Source organism: Mirounga angustirostris, unplaced genomic scaffold, assembly GCF_029215605.1.
Source record: "Mirounga angustirostris isolate CCGP_5_RB_7025 unplaced genomic scaffold, mMirAng1.0.hap1 SCAF_1, whole genome shotgun sequence".
NCBI classification, from domain to species: Eukaryota; Metazoa; Chordata; class Mammalia; order Carnivora; family Phocidae; genus Mirounga; species Mirounga angustirostris.
Genome location: NW_026991709.1, coordinates 4,785,770 through 4,803,107, shown reverse-complemented (window position 1 = coordinate 4,803,107; position 17,338 = coordinate 4,785,770). Strand labels below are relative to the sequence as shown.

At 53.6% G+C, this 17,338-nt stretch overlaps 1 protein-coding gene across 3 annotated transcripts in view; it reads left to right on the top strand.

The window, feature by feature from the left end:
• The first annotated feature begins 1,891 nt into the window (after positions 1-1,891).
• Positions 1,892-17,338, top strand: part of MX1 (MX dynamin like GTPase 1) — a 34,506-nt gene continuing 19,059 nt past the window's right edge. The window contains exons 1-6 of one of the 3 annotated variants that reach the window (XM_064578673.1): positions 1,892-2,048; positions 3,293-3,521; positions 9,032-9,112; positions 10,473-10,593; positions 13,953-14,145; positions 15,212-15,349. In XM_064578673.1, coding sequence (XP_064434743.1) covers positions 10,495-10,593; positions 13,953-14,145; positions 15,212-15,349 — 430 coding nt within the window. In that variant the 5' untranslated portion in view covers positions 1,892-2,048; positions 3,293-3,521; positions 9,032-9,112; positions 10,473-10,494. Of the gene's footprint in view, positions 2,240-3,292; positions 3,522-5,507; positions 5,630-9,031; positions 9,113-10,472; positions 10,594-13,952; positions 14,146-15,211; positions 15,350-17,338 lie in introns of those variants that run through there. The other 2 variants (XM_064578677.1, XM_045902423.3) reach the window with 2 other exon arrangements.

The window sequence follows — 17,338 nt, the reverse complement described above, 5'->3', positions numbered from 1 at the left end:
TGGTCTGAGGGTGGCCCTAGACCCTGCAGTTCTTACAGGCTTCCAGGGGAAGCCAACGCTGCTGGCCCCTCCTTCGAGAAGCACGAATCTATGGCGCGGGTCTATGCAGGAGAAAACAAAACGGGGCAAAGGACACTCACGCTCCGGGCAGCAGAGAAGGGACGCTGCGCGGGGGCGCAGTGCTCGGCCCTTCGGCCCCGACGGCGTCAGACGCCCCGCGACCACCGCCCCCCCCAGACCTCACCCCCTCTCCACCCCCGCCCCCGCCCCCTCCCGGGCACCCGCAGGACCGCGTCCAGGCCGAGCTACCCATCCGAGAGGAGCCCCGGCCAGAGAGCCTCCACCGGCGCCGCCCCTCCTCCTCCCAGTGCGGTGCCCTCCTCTGGCTCCGCCCCTTCCGCGCACGCCCCGCCCCGGCCCCGCCCCAGGGCCCTCCCCGCCCCCCCACCCGCAGGACCGCGTCCAGGCCGAGCTACCCATCCGAGAGGAGCCCCGGCCAGAGAGCCTCCACCGGCGCCGCCCCTCCTCCTCCCAGTGCGGTGCCCTCCTCTGGCTCCGCCCCTTCCGCGCACGCCCCGCCCCGGCCCCGCCCCAGGGCCCTCCCCGCCCCCCCCACCCGCAGGACCGCGTCCAGGCCGAGCTACCCATCCGAGAGGAGCCCCGGCCAGAGAGCCTCCACCGGCGCCGCCCCTCCTCCTCCCAGTGCGGCGCCCTCCTCTGGCTCCGCCCCTTCCGCGCACGCCCCGCCCCCGACCGCCCCGCCCCCCCGCCCGCAGGACCCCGGCCAGAGAGCTTCCACCGGCGCCGCCCCTCCTCCTCCTCCCCGTGCGGCGCCCTCCTCTGGCTCCGCCCCCTCCGCGCACCCCGCCCCCGCCCCGCCCCCCCGCCCCCCCCGCCCGCCCGCAGGACCGCGTCCAGGCCGAGCTACCCATCCGAGAGGAGCCGCGGCCAGAGAGCCTCCACCGGCGCCGCCCCTCCTCCTCCCAGTGCGGCGCCCTCCAATGGCTCCGCCCCTTCCGCGCACGCCCCGACCCGGCCCCGCCCCAGGCCCCCCCCCCCCGCCGCCCGCCCGCAGGACCGCGTCCAGGCCGAGCTACCCATCCGAGAGGAGCCCCGGCCAGAGAGCCTCCACCGGCGCCGCCCCTCCTCCTCCCAGTGCGGCTCCCTCCTCTGGCTCCGCCCCTTCCGCGAACGCCCCGCCCCCGCCCGCCCCGCCCCCCCGCCCGCAGGACCGCGTCCAGGCCGAGCTACCCATCCGAGAGGAGCCCCGGCCAGAGAGCCTCCACCGGCGCCGCCCCTCCTCCTCCCAGTGCGGCTCCCTCCTCTGGCTCCGCCCCCTCCGCGCACGCCCCGCCCCCGCCCGCAGGACCGCGTCCAGGCCGAGCTACCCATCCGAGAGGAGCCCCGGCCAGAGAGCCTCCACCGGCGCCGCCCCTCCTCCTCCCAGTGCGGCTCCCTCCTCTGGCTCCGCCCCTTCCGCGCACGCCCCGCCCCCCCGCCCGCAGGACCGCGTCCAGGCCGAGCTACCCATCCGAGAGGAGCCCCGGCCAGAGAGCCTCCACCGGCGCCGCCCCTCCTCCTCCCAGTGCGGTGCCCTCCTCTGGCTCCGCCCCTTCCGCGCACGCCCCGCCCCGGCCCCGCCCCAGGGCCCCCCCCCCCCGCCCGCCCGCAGGACCGCGTCCAGGCCGAGCTACCCATCCGAGAGGAGCCCCGGCCAGCGAGCCTCCACCCGCGCCGCCCCTCCTCCTCCCAGTGCGGCTCCCTCCTCTGGCTCCGCCCCCTCCGCGCACGCCCCGCCCCCGCCCCGCCCCCCGCCCCGCCCGCAGGACCGCGTCCAGGCCGAGCTACCCATCCGAGAGGAGCCCCGGCCAGGGAGCCTCCACCCGCGCCGCCCCTCCCCCTCCGGCTCCGCTCTTCCCTCGTCCGCCGCCCTCCCTCGTTCCTCCAGCTCTCAAGACTTTCATTTCTGCTCCCCAGGAAGAAGAAAAGAAACTGAAACTGAAACCGAGTTGTCTGGGAAGCGCGAGATCGGGGAGGAGATGCTTGGGGTAATTCCCCGGGGGCCATCTGAGGCCCCTGTCTGTAGGATCAGAGCCTGTCCTCGGAGCCACCACGCAGTCATTCATTGGTTCATTCTAGAAACATCCATGGAAATACTATGTGCCGCGAACTCTGCTAGATCCCTCGGGCCTGGTGCTGCCCTGTGGACAACCTGGTGGCAGAACGGGCGTTCACAGAGGTCAAGGCAGTGTGATGAGGCTGCGCTGGGGTGGGGATGGGAGGGAACCTGGGGCCCTGAGGAAGCAGGTCCGCCAGGTCTGGGAAAGATGGCGGGAGGCTGTGAGCTGGGAAGAAGCCCAGCGTGCAGGGGTAGAAGGAGGAGCGCCCCTGAGCGGGAGGAGTTGTGTGTGGCGGGCAAGGTGTTAATGAAGCAGTGGGAGCGGGGCTGAGCCAGGTGAGGCTGGCCACGGGCAGGCCTGGCACACCAAGCTAAGCACTTAGGAACACCCCACCCACTCCCACCCCTGCTGTGGGGCACCCTACATTTAAGCTGGGCGGAAATGCGCTGGCTTGGAGGTAGGGAGGACGCTCCGGAGCTTGCCAGGCGTGGCTGCCCACGAACCCCAGCACGGGTCAGGGCCGGGCCTGGCAGGTGAAGCGAGGGCTGGACAAGGACCAGCGAGACCTGGAGTGCCCTGGGCACGTGTGACCGCGCTAGCAGCGGGGGTGGGGTCACTGTCATTGTCGGCTACCATGCTTCCCATGGACGCAGAAAACAATAGTAAGAGGACAGTACCGGCTGACCATGGTGGGAGCCCCAGGGGCTGGGGGGGCTGGGCCCCTCAGTCCGGTTAAATTCAGCCCATGCTTACTGAGTACCTACTGTCGGTGGGTGGTAGGCACTGGAGGGATGCAAGCTTGCCTTTGTGGACGTGACACCCCCCTCGAGGTGATAGTCGCCTCCCCCCACTATCCACAACATCCATCGGAGATGCAAGGGCATCTGAGACTGAGCTAAGATAGGGGGCTGAGTGGGGGGCTGGAAGGAGCTCCCCAGGGCAGCTGCACAGACAGGGAATATCACCGGGGGTGGGGGGCGGGGGGGACTTGGCAGGGGAGGAGAATGTCTCTGGGAGCCTAGGAGGAAGGACAGGCAACAGAACTGTGGGCTGCATTTAGGGATGTCTGAATAGGGTGTGGAGCCTGAAAGACAATTCTCAAAAGCTAAGAGTTTGACACTTATTTGGTAGAATAGAGAGTAATCCGTGGGTTTTTTGTTGTTTGTTTTTAGTGGAGAAGGAATCGTCAGTAATTCACGTGGAAGGCTGTGAGCTTCTGGAAGACAGAAGGGAAGATGCTCCAGAGCACAGGACTAAAACCCAAGGTTACAGTCTTAGCTCTCCTGCTTCCTGGCCACTTCGGAGCTATGCGAGCCAGCAGTGACCTGATCCTGGGTCTCCGTCTCCTCACGTGTAAAAAGGGAGTGATAACCCTACTCCTCTCATAGGATGGATGTGAAGGTGACTTAGTCTCATAGGCTGACATGTAGCACATACTTACTCAGCACATGGAAGTCATTATCGTATTATTTCTGAATTACACCCCTCACAAGCCCTTGGGCTCTTCAGGGAACTTCATATAATGAGCACATTAGAAACAGCGAGGTACCAAAATCTCAGACCAGGAGTCCCTGGAGTTGCGGAGGGGAGGCTTGTGGAGTGTCTGGGCGCCAAATGTAGGGAGGTGCTCGCACCGCTGAGAGCCAGTGGGCGAGTGGCGCCTTCAGTTCGCACGACAGACAGATCACTCACCTCCCCTAGTCCTGGCCCGGGGGGTGGCTGGTTCCACCCGGTTGTCACTATTGCCCATGGTCCTTTCTGATTTCATTCCTCAACAAGAGTGGTTGGGGAGAGCGTCCTGTGTTTGAAAAAGTCCCATCATTCCTCGGACTGATGTCTGTCTGCGCGCCAGCTCACACTCTCCCGTGTAGCCGTGCACTTTTTCCTCCAGCCTGCTCACAGCCCATCAGGAAATGGTGTCACTCTTCCTCATGACTAGGAAGTAACTGAGGCCCAGAGGGATGAGTGGCTGGACCAAAGTTGCTCACTGATTATGGGGAGAGCCTGTGTTCTTCCGCTAGGCCATCCTGGCTGGGCCTGCCCGGCCCCCAGCACCAGGCCCTGCAGAGCAAGGGGACTTCATCCGCATTGTGGGGCCTCCTTCCCTTCCATCTACGCTTTCCCTGACCCCAGGCTTGGAGCTGAGGCAGGTTCTGGGCCTTCGAGTGGAGTGGGGGTTGACCCTTCCTAACACGGTCTTTGGGGAGCTTGTTGTCTGTGACTCCGAGCTGAGCTAAGGGGAATGGAGGTAGGGGCCGGCCTCTTCCAAAAAGAATGGTATTCCCCACCCACGGAGGGCCACTCTTGGGCCTGCTTGCCCTCGGCCTCCGCCTTCCACCCGTCGCCATCCTGGAGAAATCAGATGAGCCCAATGCCAGAGAGGACTTGAGGTGGGCAAGGAAAAAGATGATGCGGGTCTAGTGAAAATAAAGAGAAGCTCACTGAAGTGGATTCCGGATGCTAGGTGGGGAGGCTGGTAGGGGAGCCGTGCCCTGGGAGTCATGACCGGAATGGTCATCAATCACATGCCAATCACAGACCCAGCAGGAGACTCCACAACAGGGGAGAACCATCAGTTTAGGGCCCAACAGGGAAACGTGCACTCTGCATCTCCCAGCAGAAATCGGCCACCCCTGCACTTCTGCCAACCAGAAACCGCCATCCCCCCAACGCTTGCTTTTCTCCAACAGACTTTCGTTCAGAACAACCCCTCCCGACTTCCTGCATCTTCTCCATAACATATCGTTCCTTTTCTGTTTGTTGGACTTGCCTATGGTTTTGCCATAGCTTGCTTGTCCCGATTTACAATGTTTCTGCTATTCCCAAATAAACCCATCTTTTGGTGGTAAAATAATGTTTTTATTTTTAAGGACAACTGTCTGCATGGGGAGGGGAAGTTGGCTGGGCGAGCACTGTAGGGGAAGGGGAGGGCGGTTGTCGGTCCTTAACATAGAATGAATGCTTGAGAATCCCTGCCGGGGTTGGAATGATCCGGGGGAACTACTAGCAGGGATTGAAGACACCCAATTATCAGTGCACCTGTTCCGAAGACCAGGCAGTAAGGTCTGCCTAGGTTCAAGGCTACCTTCAGTTCTGGATGACTCCGGGCTAGCAGAGCAGCCGTTCTCAAACTGGCTTCCTGGGCCTGCACCTGAGTTTCGATTCAGCGGGTCGTAGCCCCGGGGTCTGCATGTCCCTCCAGCTCCCGGAGATCCGAGTGCGCGGGCCCGGGATGGGCACGAGCACAGCCCGAGCGCCCGGCAGAGGCTGCAGATGGGCCCAGCCCGGGGGCGTAGCGGCCGGCGGGCTCCCGGCGGTCGAGGGGAGGCAGTGTGGGTGGGGTGTTCGGTTCGCTCCTGCGCCGCGCCGGCCCCCCTCCCTCGCTTCCAGGGACTCTCGTTTCTCGGCGGCGGCGGCGGGGGCGGGGCGGCCGGGCAGTGAGGGGCGGTGCCTGGCGCTGCATAAAAGCGGAGGGGCTGCCGGTGACGCTCGCGGCCGCGCGGGGACAGGTGAGTGCCGCGCTCCTGGATCCGGCACCTTCTGGGTCCCGGCCCCTTCCAGCGAGCTGCGGGGGGGCGGGTTGGTGGCTGCGGAGACCAGCTCCCCAGGGGGGCTCGGGGGATTGCAGAAGCTAGTCACGGTAATGATGGTGATGATAATAGTGATGGAGATGCTGGCTGGACTCACGCACGCCGGATTCTGCTCCTGGCCAACAGGCTGCTAATGCTGCTGATGACTCATCAGAAACAGCCCCCCCCCCCCAGCCCTGCGGGCTTTTCTGCTGGGGGAGGTGCGCAAGCAGAGGGGATGGCGGCCAGGGGGTCTCCCAGGGAGCTAGTCAAGGGGTGCGCACTGAGAAAGTTTCATCTCCACCCGTGCGGGGCCTCCAAGCCCACCTTAAAGGTGGCCCATCGCTTGGTTCCTTTTATATTTCCTGCTATTACCGCTGAAAATAAAACAGTGAGTTAATTTTGCCAGCGAAAGAGGGTTTATTTGGGAATAGCCGAGATCCGCAATCCGGGACGCGCAAGCTCTGGCCAAACCCTAGACAAGTCCAACAAACAAAAGGACAGGAATGTTGTTTTCTGGAACGGGGTTGGGAGGGGCTGTTTGAACATAAGTCCACTGGAGAAATGCAAGGGTTTCAGGGAGATGGCAGTTTCTTGTTGGCTGAGTTGCAGGAGTGGCCGATCTCTTCTTGTAGGAGATGCAGTGTGCATCTTTCCCGGTTGGGGCCCCTAATTGATGATTCTCTGCTGTTGGGGTCTGTGATTGACAGTCCTTGGTATGATTGAGGAGGAAGGCACAGGCCCCTTCCGGCCTCCCCACTACCTTAGTGAGGTTTTAATTTTATTACTTTTCACACTGCTGAGGAGTGCCAACCAGACGAGTCAACAGTGGGAGTGCGTAGACAAGGGGTCTGCACTATCCCGCTGAGTACGGGGAGGTTGGAGTGGAGGGTCCCCGCTAGAGGGCGTTCTGAGTAGCTGAGCAGCCCAGTAGGAAGGAGCGGCAGGTGGGAGGACCAAGGCGTCTGGGGAGGTGCCCTTCCCAGCGTACCCCCAACCCGGGAGATGGAGGGCTGCCCAGAGTCTCCCTTCGCTGTGGCTTGTGCAGCGGGGTGGGACTGAGCGGGGGACATCCTAGTTTTCGGGGATGGAGGAAGGTAAGACAGCCTTGGGGGCTGACAGAGGGAACCAGATCCTGAGACCTGAACTCTCCATCACGGGTGAGCGCTGAGCTGTGCATGTAGGATTCTCGAAATTATTTGGTCAAATTTTAAATCGGGTTTTTGTCAGAAGCAGGGTCAAGTGATGCTAACCCCCAGCTGTCAGTCCCAAACGGCTCCTAAAATGTCTAACTATGTCAGTTTTCCACTTTGGAACAGAGCTGCTGGCCAGGATGGCCAGGAACCCCTGTCATGTGGACAGCCCCGCCCCCATTTCCTCCCTGGCTTCCCTCCCCCCACCTCCCTGCACTGAGCTCAGCATGGCTCGGTAGAGTACGTCAGGTCTAATGCACAAGATGTTCTCCCCTTCCATCATGAAAAATTTAAATGTCAGTGGGTTTTTGGAAGGCAAAACATTCTCCAGAGAAAAAGTAAATGTAAGTTCTGCCAGGATTATGTTTAAAACTGGACTTAATTTTATTGGGCAAGTTTTGGACTTTGAATCAATCAGGCATTCAGCAGGATGCACTGGTAGGTGGTTCTCATCAGGGGTTGGGAGACCTCTGTGAGGTCTGGGCTGAGAAGGCTTTCCCACACCGGGAGCAGCCCATTGGGCACCCTGGATGCCACCCTCGCCCCCCGCCGCAGAGATTCTCCAGTGACGCTGCTGGTGGATGGTGTCTGGGTCTGGAAGCCGCTGGTAGACTTGCCCCCTCTGAAATCCAAAGTGCAAGGGGCAGCTGGACGGCCACCTCCAATGGACAGCAGACACCGGAGAGTTCACAGACCCGCCTTAGCTAGTATTTCCACGCCCTGCCCCAAACCTTGGCAGTGAGCGAAGAGGCCTCCCCGGCTGCTGGGGGGTGAGGAAGATGAGCGTGGACAGAGGTGTGGCGTGCCTACCTCAGAACTCCCCGCAGTCTTGTCTGTAAACACTCGGTATGGCTTAGACATTTTACGAGCAGTTTGGGTCTGAGAACTTGACTCCATCAAGGCCAAAATGGGTGAACGCATTCAGTTCGGTTTGACAAGTGCAGCAGGATGTGGAGTGTAATGGATGAGTAAGAAATGGGCTTTAATTACTGAGATTGCCCTGCTCCTGACATCCAAAGTGATCTTCAAAGATGATCCGTGAAAGGTGCAAACATTTAAGATGCATGGGTAAGACTTTGTGTTAAAGGAATGTCATTATATGAAACAGAGGAGGGGAGTATATTCACAAAATCCTCTGTTGACCGAAAATAACCCGGGGTCATGGGGGTGGCAAGCCCTAGGGACCACCGATGCCTCCTGTCTGGGTGCATTAGGGCCCACTGAGGCAGCGTGGTCTTCAACTTGGGGCCCCATTCGGGGACTCCCTGAGCACACAAAGCATTTCCAAAGGCATGGTGGGGGAGGAGGGGAGGTAAGAAAATAAATTTCCAGATTGCCATATTCCATAAGTACTCTTTACAATTGATTGCCTTTCAAAAAACCTTTCTCCCACTTGCGATAACAGGAATACATCCCTCTCTCCCTTTTGTTTTTTTAACCTGGCTCTTTCAACTGGCCCAATATTTATTTAGTTATTAAGATTTATTTGTTTATTTGAGAGAGCGAGCATGAGCAGGAGGGGCAGAGGGAGAGAGACTCTCAAGCAGACCCCGCTCACTGAGCGCGGATCCCAATGCGGGGCTCGATCCTACTACCCTGAGATCACGACCCAAGCAGGTGCTATCCAGGCACCCCTCAGCTGTCCCAATGTTAAAGGAAGACTGCATAGGGGCGCCTGGGTGGCTCAGTTGGTTAGGCGACTGCCTTCGGCTCAGGTCATGATCCTGGAGTCCCGGGATCGAGTCCCGCATAGGGCTCCCTGCTCGGCGGGGAGTCTGCTTCTCCCTCTGGCCCTCCTCCCTCTCATGCTCTCTGTCTCTCATTCTCTCTGTCTCAAATAAATAAATAAAATCTTAAAAAAAAAAAAAGGAAGGCTGCATAGCTCTTGGGGGAGGGTCTTATGAAAAGAAGCACAGAGAGCATCAGAAAAAAATCATTGATTCAGGCAGTAAATTTACAGTAAGGCTCTCTGCCTTATCCATCTATCTTAGAACTAAAATATTTAAGATTTACCAAAAGGATACGGAGAACTATGACCTTGCTTCAATGCACGTCCCCTGCCCACCGTTCTCAGCAATGGGACCTTGATGAGCACTCACATTTATTCACCCGTTTGTGGTCTAATTTGTAAATTTTGCATGATTTCAAGGGAGGTGTAGGAGAACAGCTCTGCATTTCTGTCCAACTAGTCAGCGTTACGTCGTCAAGTTAAAAGGAAGGTGTATTGGAGGTAAGTAGGTGCTTTATATTTTTCATAACATTTATTTCAAGTTACAGAAAAATTTTCACTTACTTTTACCTGAGATTATTAGATGTGTAAAATTTAATATTTAGAGACTTGTGGTTCCAGACATTTTTAAAAGTGAATTTCAAATATCTCTGTTTGTATTTTTTGGATACAGACAAGTATGCTAAGGTTGTTGATTAACTTCTTTCAAAACAAAATGATAGTGTATCTGTATTGTATCTGTATGTGACGGTGGATGCTAGTCAAACCTATTGTGGTCATCAGAAGAGGTTCAAAATACACAAAATATGTAAATCAAACCATCATGCTGTATGCCTCAAACTTTTGCAGTGATGGATGTCAATTATTTCTCAATAAAACTGGAAAAAATAGAATAAAGTAAAGGACATTAAGATACACTTACACGGGGGAAATGGAATAAAAATATGAAGTCAGTAGCAAAGGGAACAGAGTAAAAGAACTTAAAGTTCAGGTATTTTTTTTCAACTATAAGTTTGGGTATCAAATCACAATATTCAGAATGTTGCAGCTACATTACAAGTGGTTCTATAGTAATTTTTTTTTTAAAGATTTTATTTATTTATTTGAGAGAGAGAATGAGATAGAGAGAGAGAGCATGAGAGGGGGGAGGGTCAGAGGGCGAAGCAGGCTCCCCGCTGAGCAGGGAGCCCGATGCGGGACTCGATCCCGGGACTCCAGGATCATGACCTGAGCTGAAGGCAGTCGCTTAACCAACTGAGCCACCCAGGTGCCCCAGTAATTTTACTTTTGCATGTGAATTTTATTTCATTTTATTTTTTTAAAGATTTTATTTATTTGAGAGAGAGAGAGAGAGAGCAAGAGAGAGCACACATCTGCACACGCCCGCATTGCCGGGTGGGGGTGGGGGTGGAGGTACAGAGGGAGGGAGAAGCAGGCTCCCTGCTGAGTGGGGAGCCCGACGCTATCCTGGGACCCCAGAATCATGACCCAAGGTGAAGGCAGATGCTTAGCCCACTGAGCCACCCAGGTGCCCCTACATGTGAATCTTAAAAACGCATCTGTCATTTCATTCTTTGCCACTAAATTTACGGCGAAGAAATTTTTGATGTTCAACCTAAAATTGTAACAGGAAATACCTAGTTGGAAAGACTGGGGATCTGGGAGCACATTCCCGAAGACAGCTGAGCTGGGAGGCAGGTCTGTCTCCATCCATCATTTGGCTCTTGGTCAATTTTTTTCCCAGTCCCTAAAGAGTTAAGGAGCCCACAGGCTGTCCCACTGGGTCTCGTAGTGGGTGTGGTTCTGGGGCTGAAGGTGCCTGGCTTCTGCATTGTGTGAATCCTGATGTGCTTGATTTTAGGCCGCACTCATAAAGGAAGAAGATGGTTAATTCTAAAGGAAAAATCACTGACTCAGATCCTGGATCCAATCATCTGTTACTAAATGGACTTCCTGATAAGGCAGGCAAAAATCAGGACACTGTAAGTTGCTGCCTGAAAACCTCTATCTGTGTGGGCTGGAGCTGTATCTGAGGGCTGCCCTTGTAGACCGTGATTCTGCTGCCCACCCACCCCCCGCCCCCCAAGATGCTGTTTACTTATCTCTCCCACCATGCTTGCCGATGTGATCCCTCACTTGCTCAGCTGGAGCCCATCTGGCCGCCCAGGGTGGTGTCCACGCTTTGCCTTGGCCGACACTGGTGGATGGGGCACAGTTTCAGCCTGGGAAGCCAGGCGAGACGCTGAACGCTGACGGGCTCCCTTAGGAACTGGCTTGGGCTCTGGGCGCAAGGACCACTGTGCTGTCCCACGCCACGGCCCTCCAGCTGCAACCCCGAGGTGTCACTGTAAGACCCTCACGTGGGGTGCCTTTTTTCCCCAGAATCAAGACTTATTTTTGGCGGGAACCAAACTTGGCCTCCGAAATCAGTCTGATCTGAATTTTATCCCAATGCAGACAATTGAAGCTGTATGATCTCATTTATGAGACAGCTCTTCCTCCCTGGTTTCTAAGCCTGGCTTCCCATCTCCCAGGTGGGAATGATAATAGTATTTACTTCGTGTGACTGAGAGAGACAGCCCCCTTGACTGCTGTCACGTGTCTTAAGGTCGTTGATCATCAGCCTCTTTCAAGTTGACCCCATTTTCATAATCAATGCTAAACAATATTTGGAACAATATTAAAAGCCACATTGAAGGACATGGAAAGATAAGACTGTCCCTAATATAACTGTGTCTCTTGCCCAACTGTAACCAGCAACTTATGGGGCAGTAAGAACTCACCCCACCCACACCCACGTGCTTGGCTGTAGCTTGGCCTTTTTCAGTCACGTTGAATGGGTGTGTCTTATAATGCAGCAATTCCTTTCTAAGGGTAAACCTTGGTTCTCAAAGTGTGGTCCCCAGACCAGCATCCTCAGCAAGGCCTGAAAAGTTTGAAATATAAATACTCTCCCCACGCATCCACCTCCGGCAAACCTAAAGAACTAGGAACTCCAGGGGTGGGTCTGCCACCTGCGTTTTAACAGGCCCTCTAGGAGATACTGTTTGTGCTCAAATTTGAGAACCACTATACAAACTCTTGCGGGTACCTGGTGAGAACCATGTTCATAATGGTGTTTATGATAGCAAAACCCAGAATCAACACAAGTGCCCGGGAATGGTGGACACATATGTAGACAGCGGAATGCTCATGTGGCAGAATTCTGTATAGGAGTGGGAATCAAGGCACTGAAATCTAAAAAACAGTGCTGAAACAGAGTCAAGTCATAGAAGAAATGTATGGCGTGGTGCCATTTATATAAACTTCCAAATCAGGCAGCAGGAAGCAATGTATTGCTCAAAGATGGGTAGGTGGTAAAACCATCAAGAAGAACGAGAACATGGTTCTCATGAGCCTCAAGATGGAGGGACCCTTGGTGGGGGTAACAGCAGGAAGGTGATGAGGGAGCGTACATGGAGTGTCTTACATACTGGGATTATGTGTTTTCTTTCCTTTTTTTTTTTTTGGCTGATGTGTTTTCTTAATTCAGGTAGTTGGTTCATGCACTATCACTGTTATTCATGTTGTATAAACTCTTGTGAATGGGTGATATAAAGAAATGAAAACAAAAAAGAACCCATGAGGAAGGCTAAGATGGAGGCTGGTGGGTACAAAGGTGTAGCCAGGCTCCTGGCATGACCACCTGTATCTTTCCCTGGGGAAGTGTGCTCTAGACCTTTCTGAAGTTTGTCATAGAGAAAAATTGCAGCAGGTGCTTGTTGAAAACATGGCCAGGAGGATTTTTTTTTTTATTAGAGAGAGAGAGAGAGCACAAGCAGGGAGGAGAGGGAGAAGCAGGTTCCCTGCTGAGCAGGGAGTCCAACATGGGGCTTGATCCCAGGACCCTGAAATCATGACCTGAGCTGAAGGCAGATGCTTAACCAGCTGAGCCACCCAGACACCCCATGGCCAGAAGGATTTTATTCAAGACTATCACTATAAGGGAGAGAGATTGAGGTCAGGGTAGTATATGAGGAGGACAAGGTGGGGATATATAGATAGCCAGAAGGGTGAGGGAGAGGAGGGAGAAATACGAAGAGCAAGTTAACATCAAGGGGGCCAGGGGTAGGAAATTGATTAGCTCTCAACAGTGAGGGGATTCTGGATGAACAAAATATAAATAACTTCTCACCATGATATAAAGGAGCTATAAAAAATTAGGTATATTATAAAGCCCATTCTCATATTTTCTTCTTAATCAGGTGTCTGTTTTCTTGTCAAGTTTTGAGAGTTCTTTATATATTCTGGGCATAAATCCTTTGCCAAATATATGTTTTGCAAACATTTTCTCCCAGATTATGGCTTGTTTTTATTCTCTTAACAGTCTTTTTGAAAGATTTTTTTATATGGTGTGGAATATAGATACAGAGTTATTTCTTTTACAGATTTTATTTATTTATTTGACAGAGAGAGACACAGCGAGAGAGGGAACACAAGCAGGGGGAGTGGGAGAGGGAGAAGCAGGCTTCCCGCCGAGCAGGGAGCCCGATGCGGGGCTTGATCCCAGGACCCTGGGATCATGACCTGAGCCGAAGGCAGACGCTTAATGACTGAGCCACCCAGGTGCCTGCCTTCATGCTATTTTTGTCATGAATTTTAATTTGACTTACAAACATATTGTTACTATTATTTCTGTTTGGTCATATGTGTTTTAAAGATATATAAGTTATTCTAAAAAAGTATAGTAACCATTTCTGTCATAGATTTCTTTCTGTAGATTCAGATTTTCATTCAGTATCATTTTCCTTCTGGCAGAAGGACTCTAATATTCCCTGTAGTGCTGATCTGCTGGTGATGAATTCATGCACTTTTTTATGTCTGAAAAAGTCTTCATTTGTCTTCATTTGTTAAAGAGATATTTTAGCTAGGTATGCAATTCTAGGTTGATGGATTATTCCCCCAGGATTTAAAAAAGGTTATTCCACTATCTTCTTCTTTGTATTGTTTCTGATGAGAAATCTGCTGTAAATTTTATCTTTGCTCTTCAACGCATAAACATGTTCTCTGACTGCTTGAAACACTTTCCATCACTGGTTTTGAGCAATTTGATTAAAATGGGCCTTGATGTAGTTTATGTTTCTTATGTTTGGGGTTCATTGAGCTTCTTCGTCTTTGGGTTAATTGTTCAAGTTTGGAAAATTTTTTATCTATTATTTCTTTAAATATTTCTTTCTGTTCCTTTCCCATTCTCTTTTGTGAGCTCCATGAACCTATGGTATTAGGCTGATTGAAGTTGTCCAACTTTGATGGAACATGACCTGCAGGCCATAACAGAATTCTTTGATTCCGCTTCCTTTAGGAGCCCGAGAACAGCCTTTGTAGCCCGTACGAGGAGAAGGTGCGCCCCTGCATTGACCTCATCGACTCCCTGCGGGCGCTGGGCGTGGAACAGGACCTGGCCCTGCCCGCCATCGCCGTCATCGGGGACCAGAGCTCGGGCAAGAGCTCCGTGCTGGAGGCTCTATCGGGGGTCGCCCTCCCCAGAGGCAGCGGTAAAAACTTGTCCTCTGTATGAGTCCGCTCAGGCAGCCATAACAAAATGCCACAGACTGGGAGGCTAAAACAACAGAAATTTATTTCTCACAGTTCTGGAGGCTGGAAGTCCAATACCTAGGTGTTGGCAGGGTTGGTTTCTCCCCAGGCCTTTCTCCTCGTGCAGGTGATCACCTTCTCATTGTTTCCTCCTACGACCTTTACTCTGTGTGCACATGTCTGGGGTCTCTTCCCTTTTTTGTATGGATGCCAGTCATATTGGTTAGGGTTCCACCTCTTATGACCTCATTTAACCTTAATTACCCTTTTAAAGAAAGGCCCTATCTCCAAATACAGTCATATTGGGGTTAGGGTTTCAACATATGAATGCGGGGCGACACAATTCAGTCCATAGCTGATGTTGCACATTTTTATGTGTATTGTATGTAACCTGCGCTTTGTGGCAGGTCTAAATAAATGTATTTGGGCCCCCAGAACCATGTGCATGTGGGTGTCTCTCCTGAGCCCCTTCTCAAGAAGTGACCTTCTGAATGGGAGGTAAAGATTGGTGCTCTGGTTGGTGGTGCTGTTTGAGCACCAAGGCTGAGGGATCCATGAGGGTTCAAAGGGAGGGGGCAGACCTGAGATGGGCCTTGAAATATAGGTCAGATGTAGAGGAGGGTGAGATCTGGAAGTTTACAGCAGGGGGATTGTGGTGAGTGGCCTCGTGAGAGCAGTATGCATTCCTGATGGTAGCGAATGATGTATCCTGGGGAATAATGGAGCACATTTCCCTGAGTTTGGCTGTTTCCCACTGTAGCATGCCACCGGAGTGGATGGCAAAACCCTGAGATGAAGCAAGAAGCCTAGAGTGGTGGCTTTCAAGCATTAGTGAGCAAAAAATTACCTGGGTTGCCTACTCAAGATGCACATTTCTAAGGCCACCCTGGACATAGGACATCCAAGTATCAGAGAACAAGACCAGAAAGTTTTAGTGGTCTGCCCAGATGATTATGGAAAAGTTGAAGGCTACCCTCTAGGACCCCTAAGAGCAGAATATAGGACTGATGTGGACATGGTCTCCAGGGATTGTTACAAGATGTCCTCTGGTACTGAAGCTGAAGAAGCTCCTGAACGAGGATGAGTGGAGGGGAAAAATCAGTTACCAGGACTTCGAGATGGAGATTTCAGACCCTTCGGAGGTGGAAGTGGAAATCAGTAAAGGTGAGGGCCTCACGTTCACTCATCATCACCTCTTTGGACCTCTGGTCACCTGTGTGAAGTGAGAGGGCATCCATCTCTCACTTTCCTACCCTTCCCTGTCTGGGCCCTTCTTGCTCCCCTGGGAACCCCCCGTCTCTGCATCAGGCCCCAGGTCCCTTGTAGCTTCTCTTCTTTGACCCCTGTGAAGACCAGCGCTTTGGACAAGAATCTGACCTCAGCTGTTTTTTGCTGAGTTTGTAAGTAAGTATCTGAGAGTAATGTGAAAAACTTTAAACAAGGAGTATCTGTCCCTTGCTCAAGGGCTTTCCCACTCCACAGATCTGACAGAGGAAGGATCGGGGTGTGGGGCCGGGGAACCACTTTCCCTGTTCACCTGGTAAAAAGGCATTCTGGACCATCCTTGAACCCTCTTCAGAAACTTTTCCTGGGTCTTTTCCTCCAAGAGTGAAATGTACATGTGTGCATAATCCTAGCTTAGGCTGATGGGTGGTAGGTCTCAGTGAATGCAAACCCCACAGGTCACTCTGCCGACTGGAAGCATCTGCAAGGAGAAGTAACACTTGAAGTCGGTCAGGACCCATAGTGACCCTGTTGACTGCTGCTAAGAATGAGCGAGGCGAATAAATAAGCTTCTCCATGTTGACTTGACTTTCTTCCTAGTTCGTCACAGTGAAGGTTCAGTCATTTGAGGAGGGTACAAAGGTAGCATAACCTCATATTCAGCAGGAGAAAAAAAAATGAGTTTGGCTTTTATGAAGGTGGAGGCCCTAAGTCACACAGACTGTTTTACCAAAGTTGAAGGATGTTGGATAGTCAGAATGTTATTGTGTGATTGCTGGGGTCAGGTTGGCTCCTGGGGCAGAAAACTCAAAACCATCGTGTGTACCGGTTGGCCCTTTCTGCATAACAGACTGACCTCAAAACCTAATGGGTTGGAACTGTTCGTTCCTCATGATTCCGTGGATCAGCTGGGCAGTTCTTCCCCCCAGCTGGCTTGGCTGGGGCCGTCAGTCTAGGACGGCCTGGGTCACCTACCCAAGCCCAGGGCTGGAATGACCACGTGGTGGCTGTCCTCCTCCGGGACGCCAGGCTGGGCTCTTTAGATTGGGGGGGGGGGGGCGGTTCTTGGCAGCAAAGGAGGAGGGGCCCCCATGCGTGAGTTCTCAGTCTCTACTGGGATCCATTCTGTGATGTCCTGTCAGCCATAGGGGGTCACAGGGTGAGCCCGATGTTGCGGGATGGACTCTCTGGATGGGAGAAGGTCGCCCTGTAGAGGAGCGTGAATACAGTGATGGAAGGGTCTCTGGAGGCCATTTGGGGAAGCGGGCCGCTAACACGGTGGTTTAAACGATCTGCCCATCTTTTTTTTTTTTTTTTTTTTTTAAAGATTTTATTTATTTATTTGAGAGAGAGAGAATGAGAGAGAGCACATGAGAGGGGGGAGGGTCAGAGGGAGAAGCAGACTCCCCGCCGAGCAGGGAGCCCGACGCGGGACTCGATCCCGGGACTCCAGGATCATGACCTGAGCCGAAGGCAGTCGCTTAACCAACTGAGCCACCCAGGCGCCCCACGATCTGCCCATCTTACTTGTCTCTCACGTAGACGTCTGGAGGCAGGCAGCCCAGAGCTGGTTTGGGGGTTCCAACATCAAGAACCAGACTCCCATGTTGTTTCTCCGTTGTGTGTGGCGGTCACTCCCAAGGCCACCTGATCTAGTCAGAAAGCCCCCATTCCAGCTGGAGGGACACCAGCACAAGGCTTCTCCCTTTCCAGCAGAGTTTCTGGAGGTTTCCTGTGCCTTTGTCACACTGGACCAGACTTAATCTCACAACCGCGTGTCCGGGAAATGGATATTGGGGGCACAAGTAGCAGATGATGACACACAGGCCATTGTTGTAACTCCTGTCCCGAGTTCCTGACTGCTATAAAAGAAGCCATTCTGGATTTGTAGAAAGGAGTCCAGTGACATTAGCTAACAATTTGAGGAAA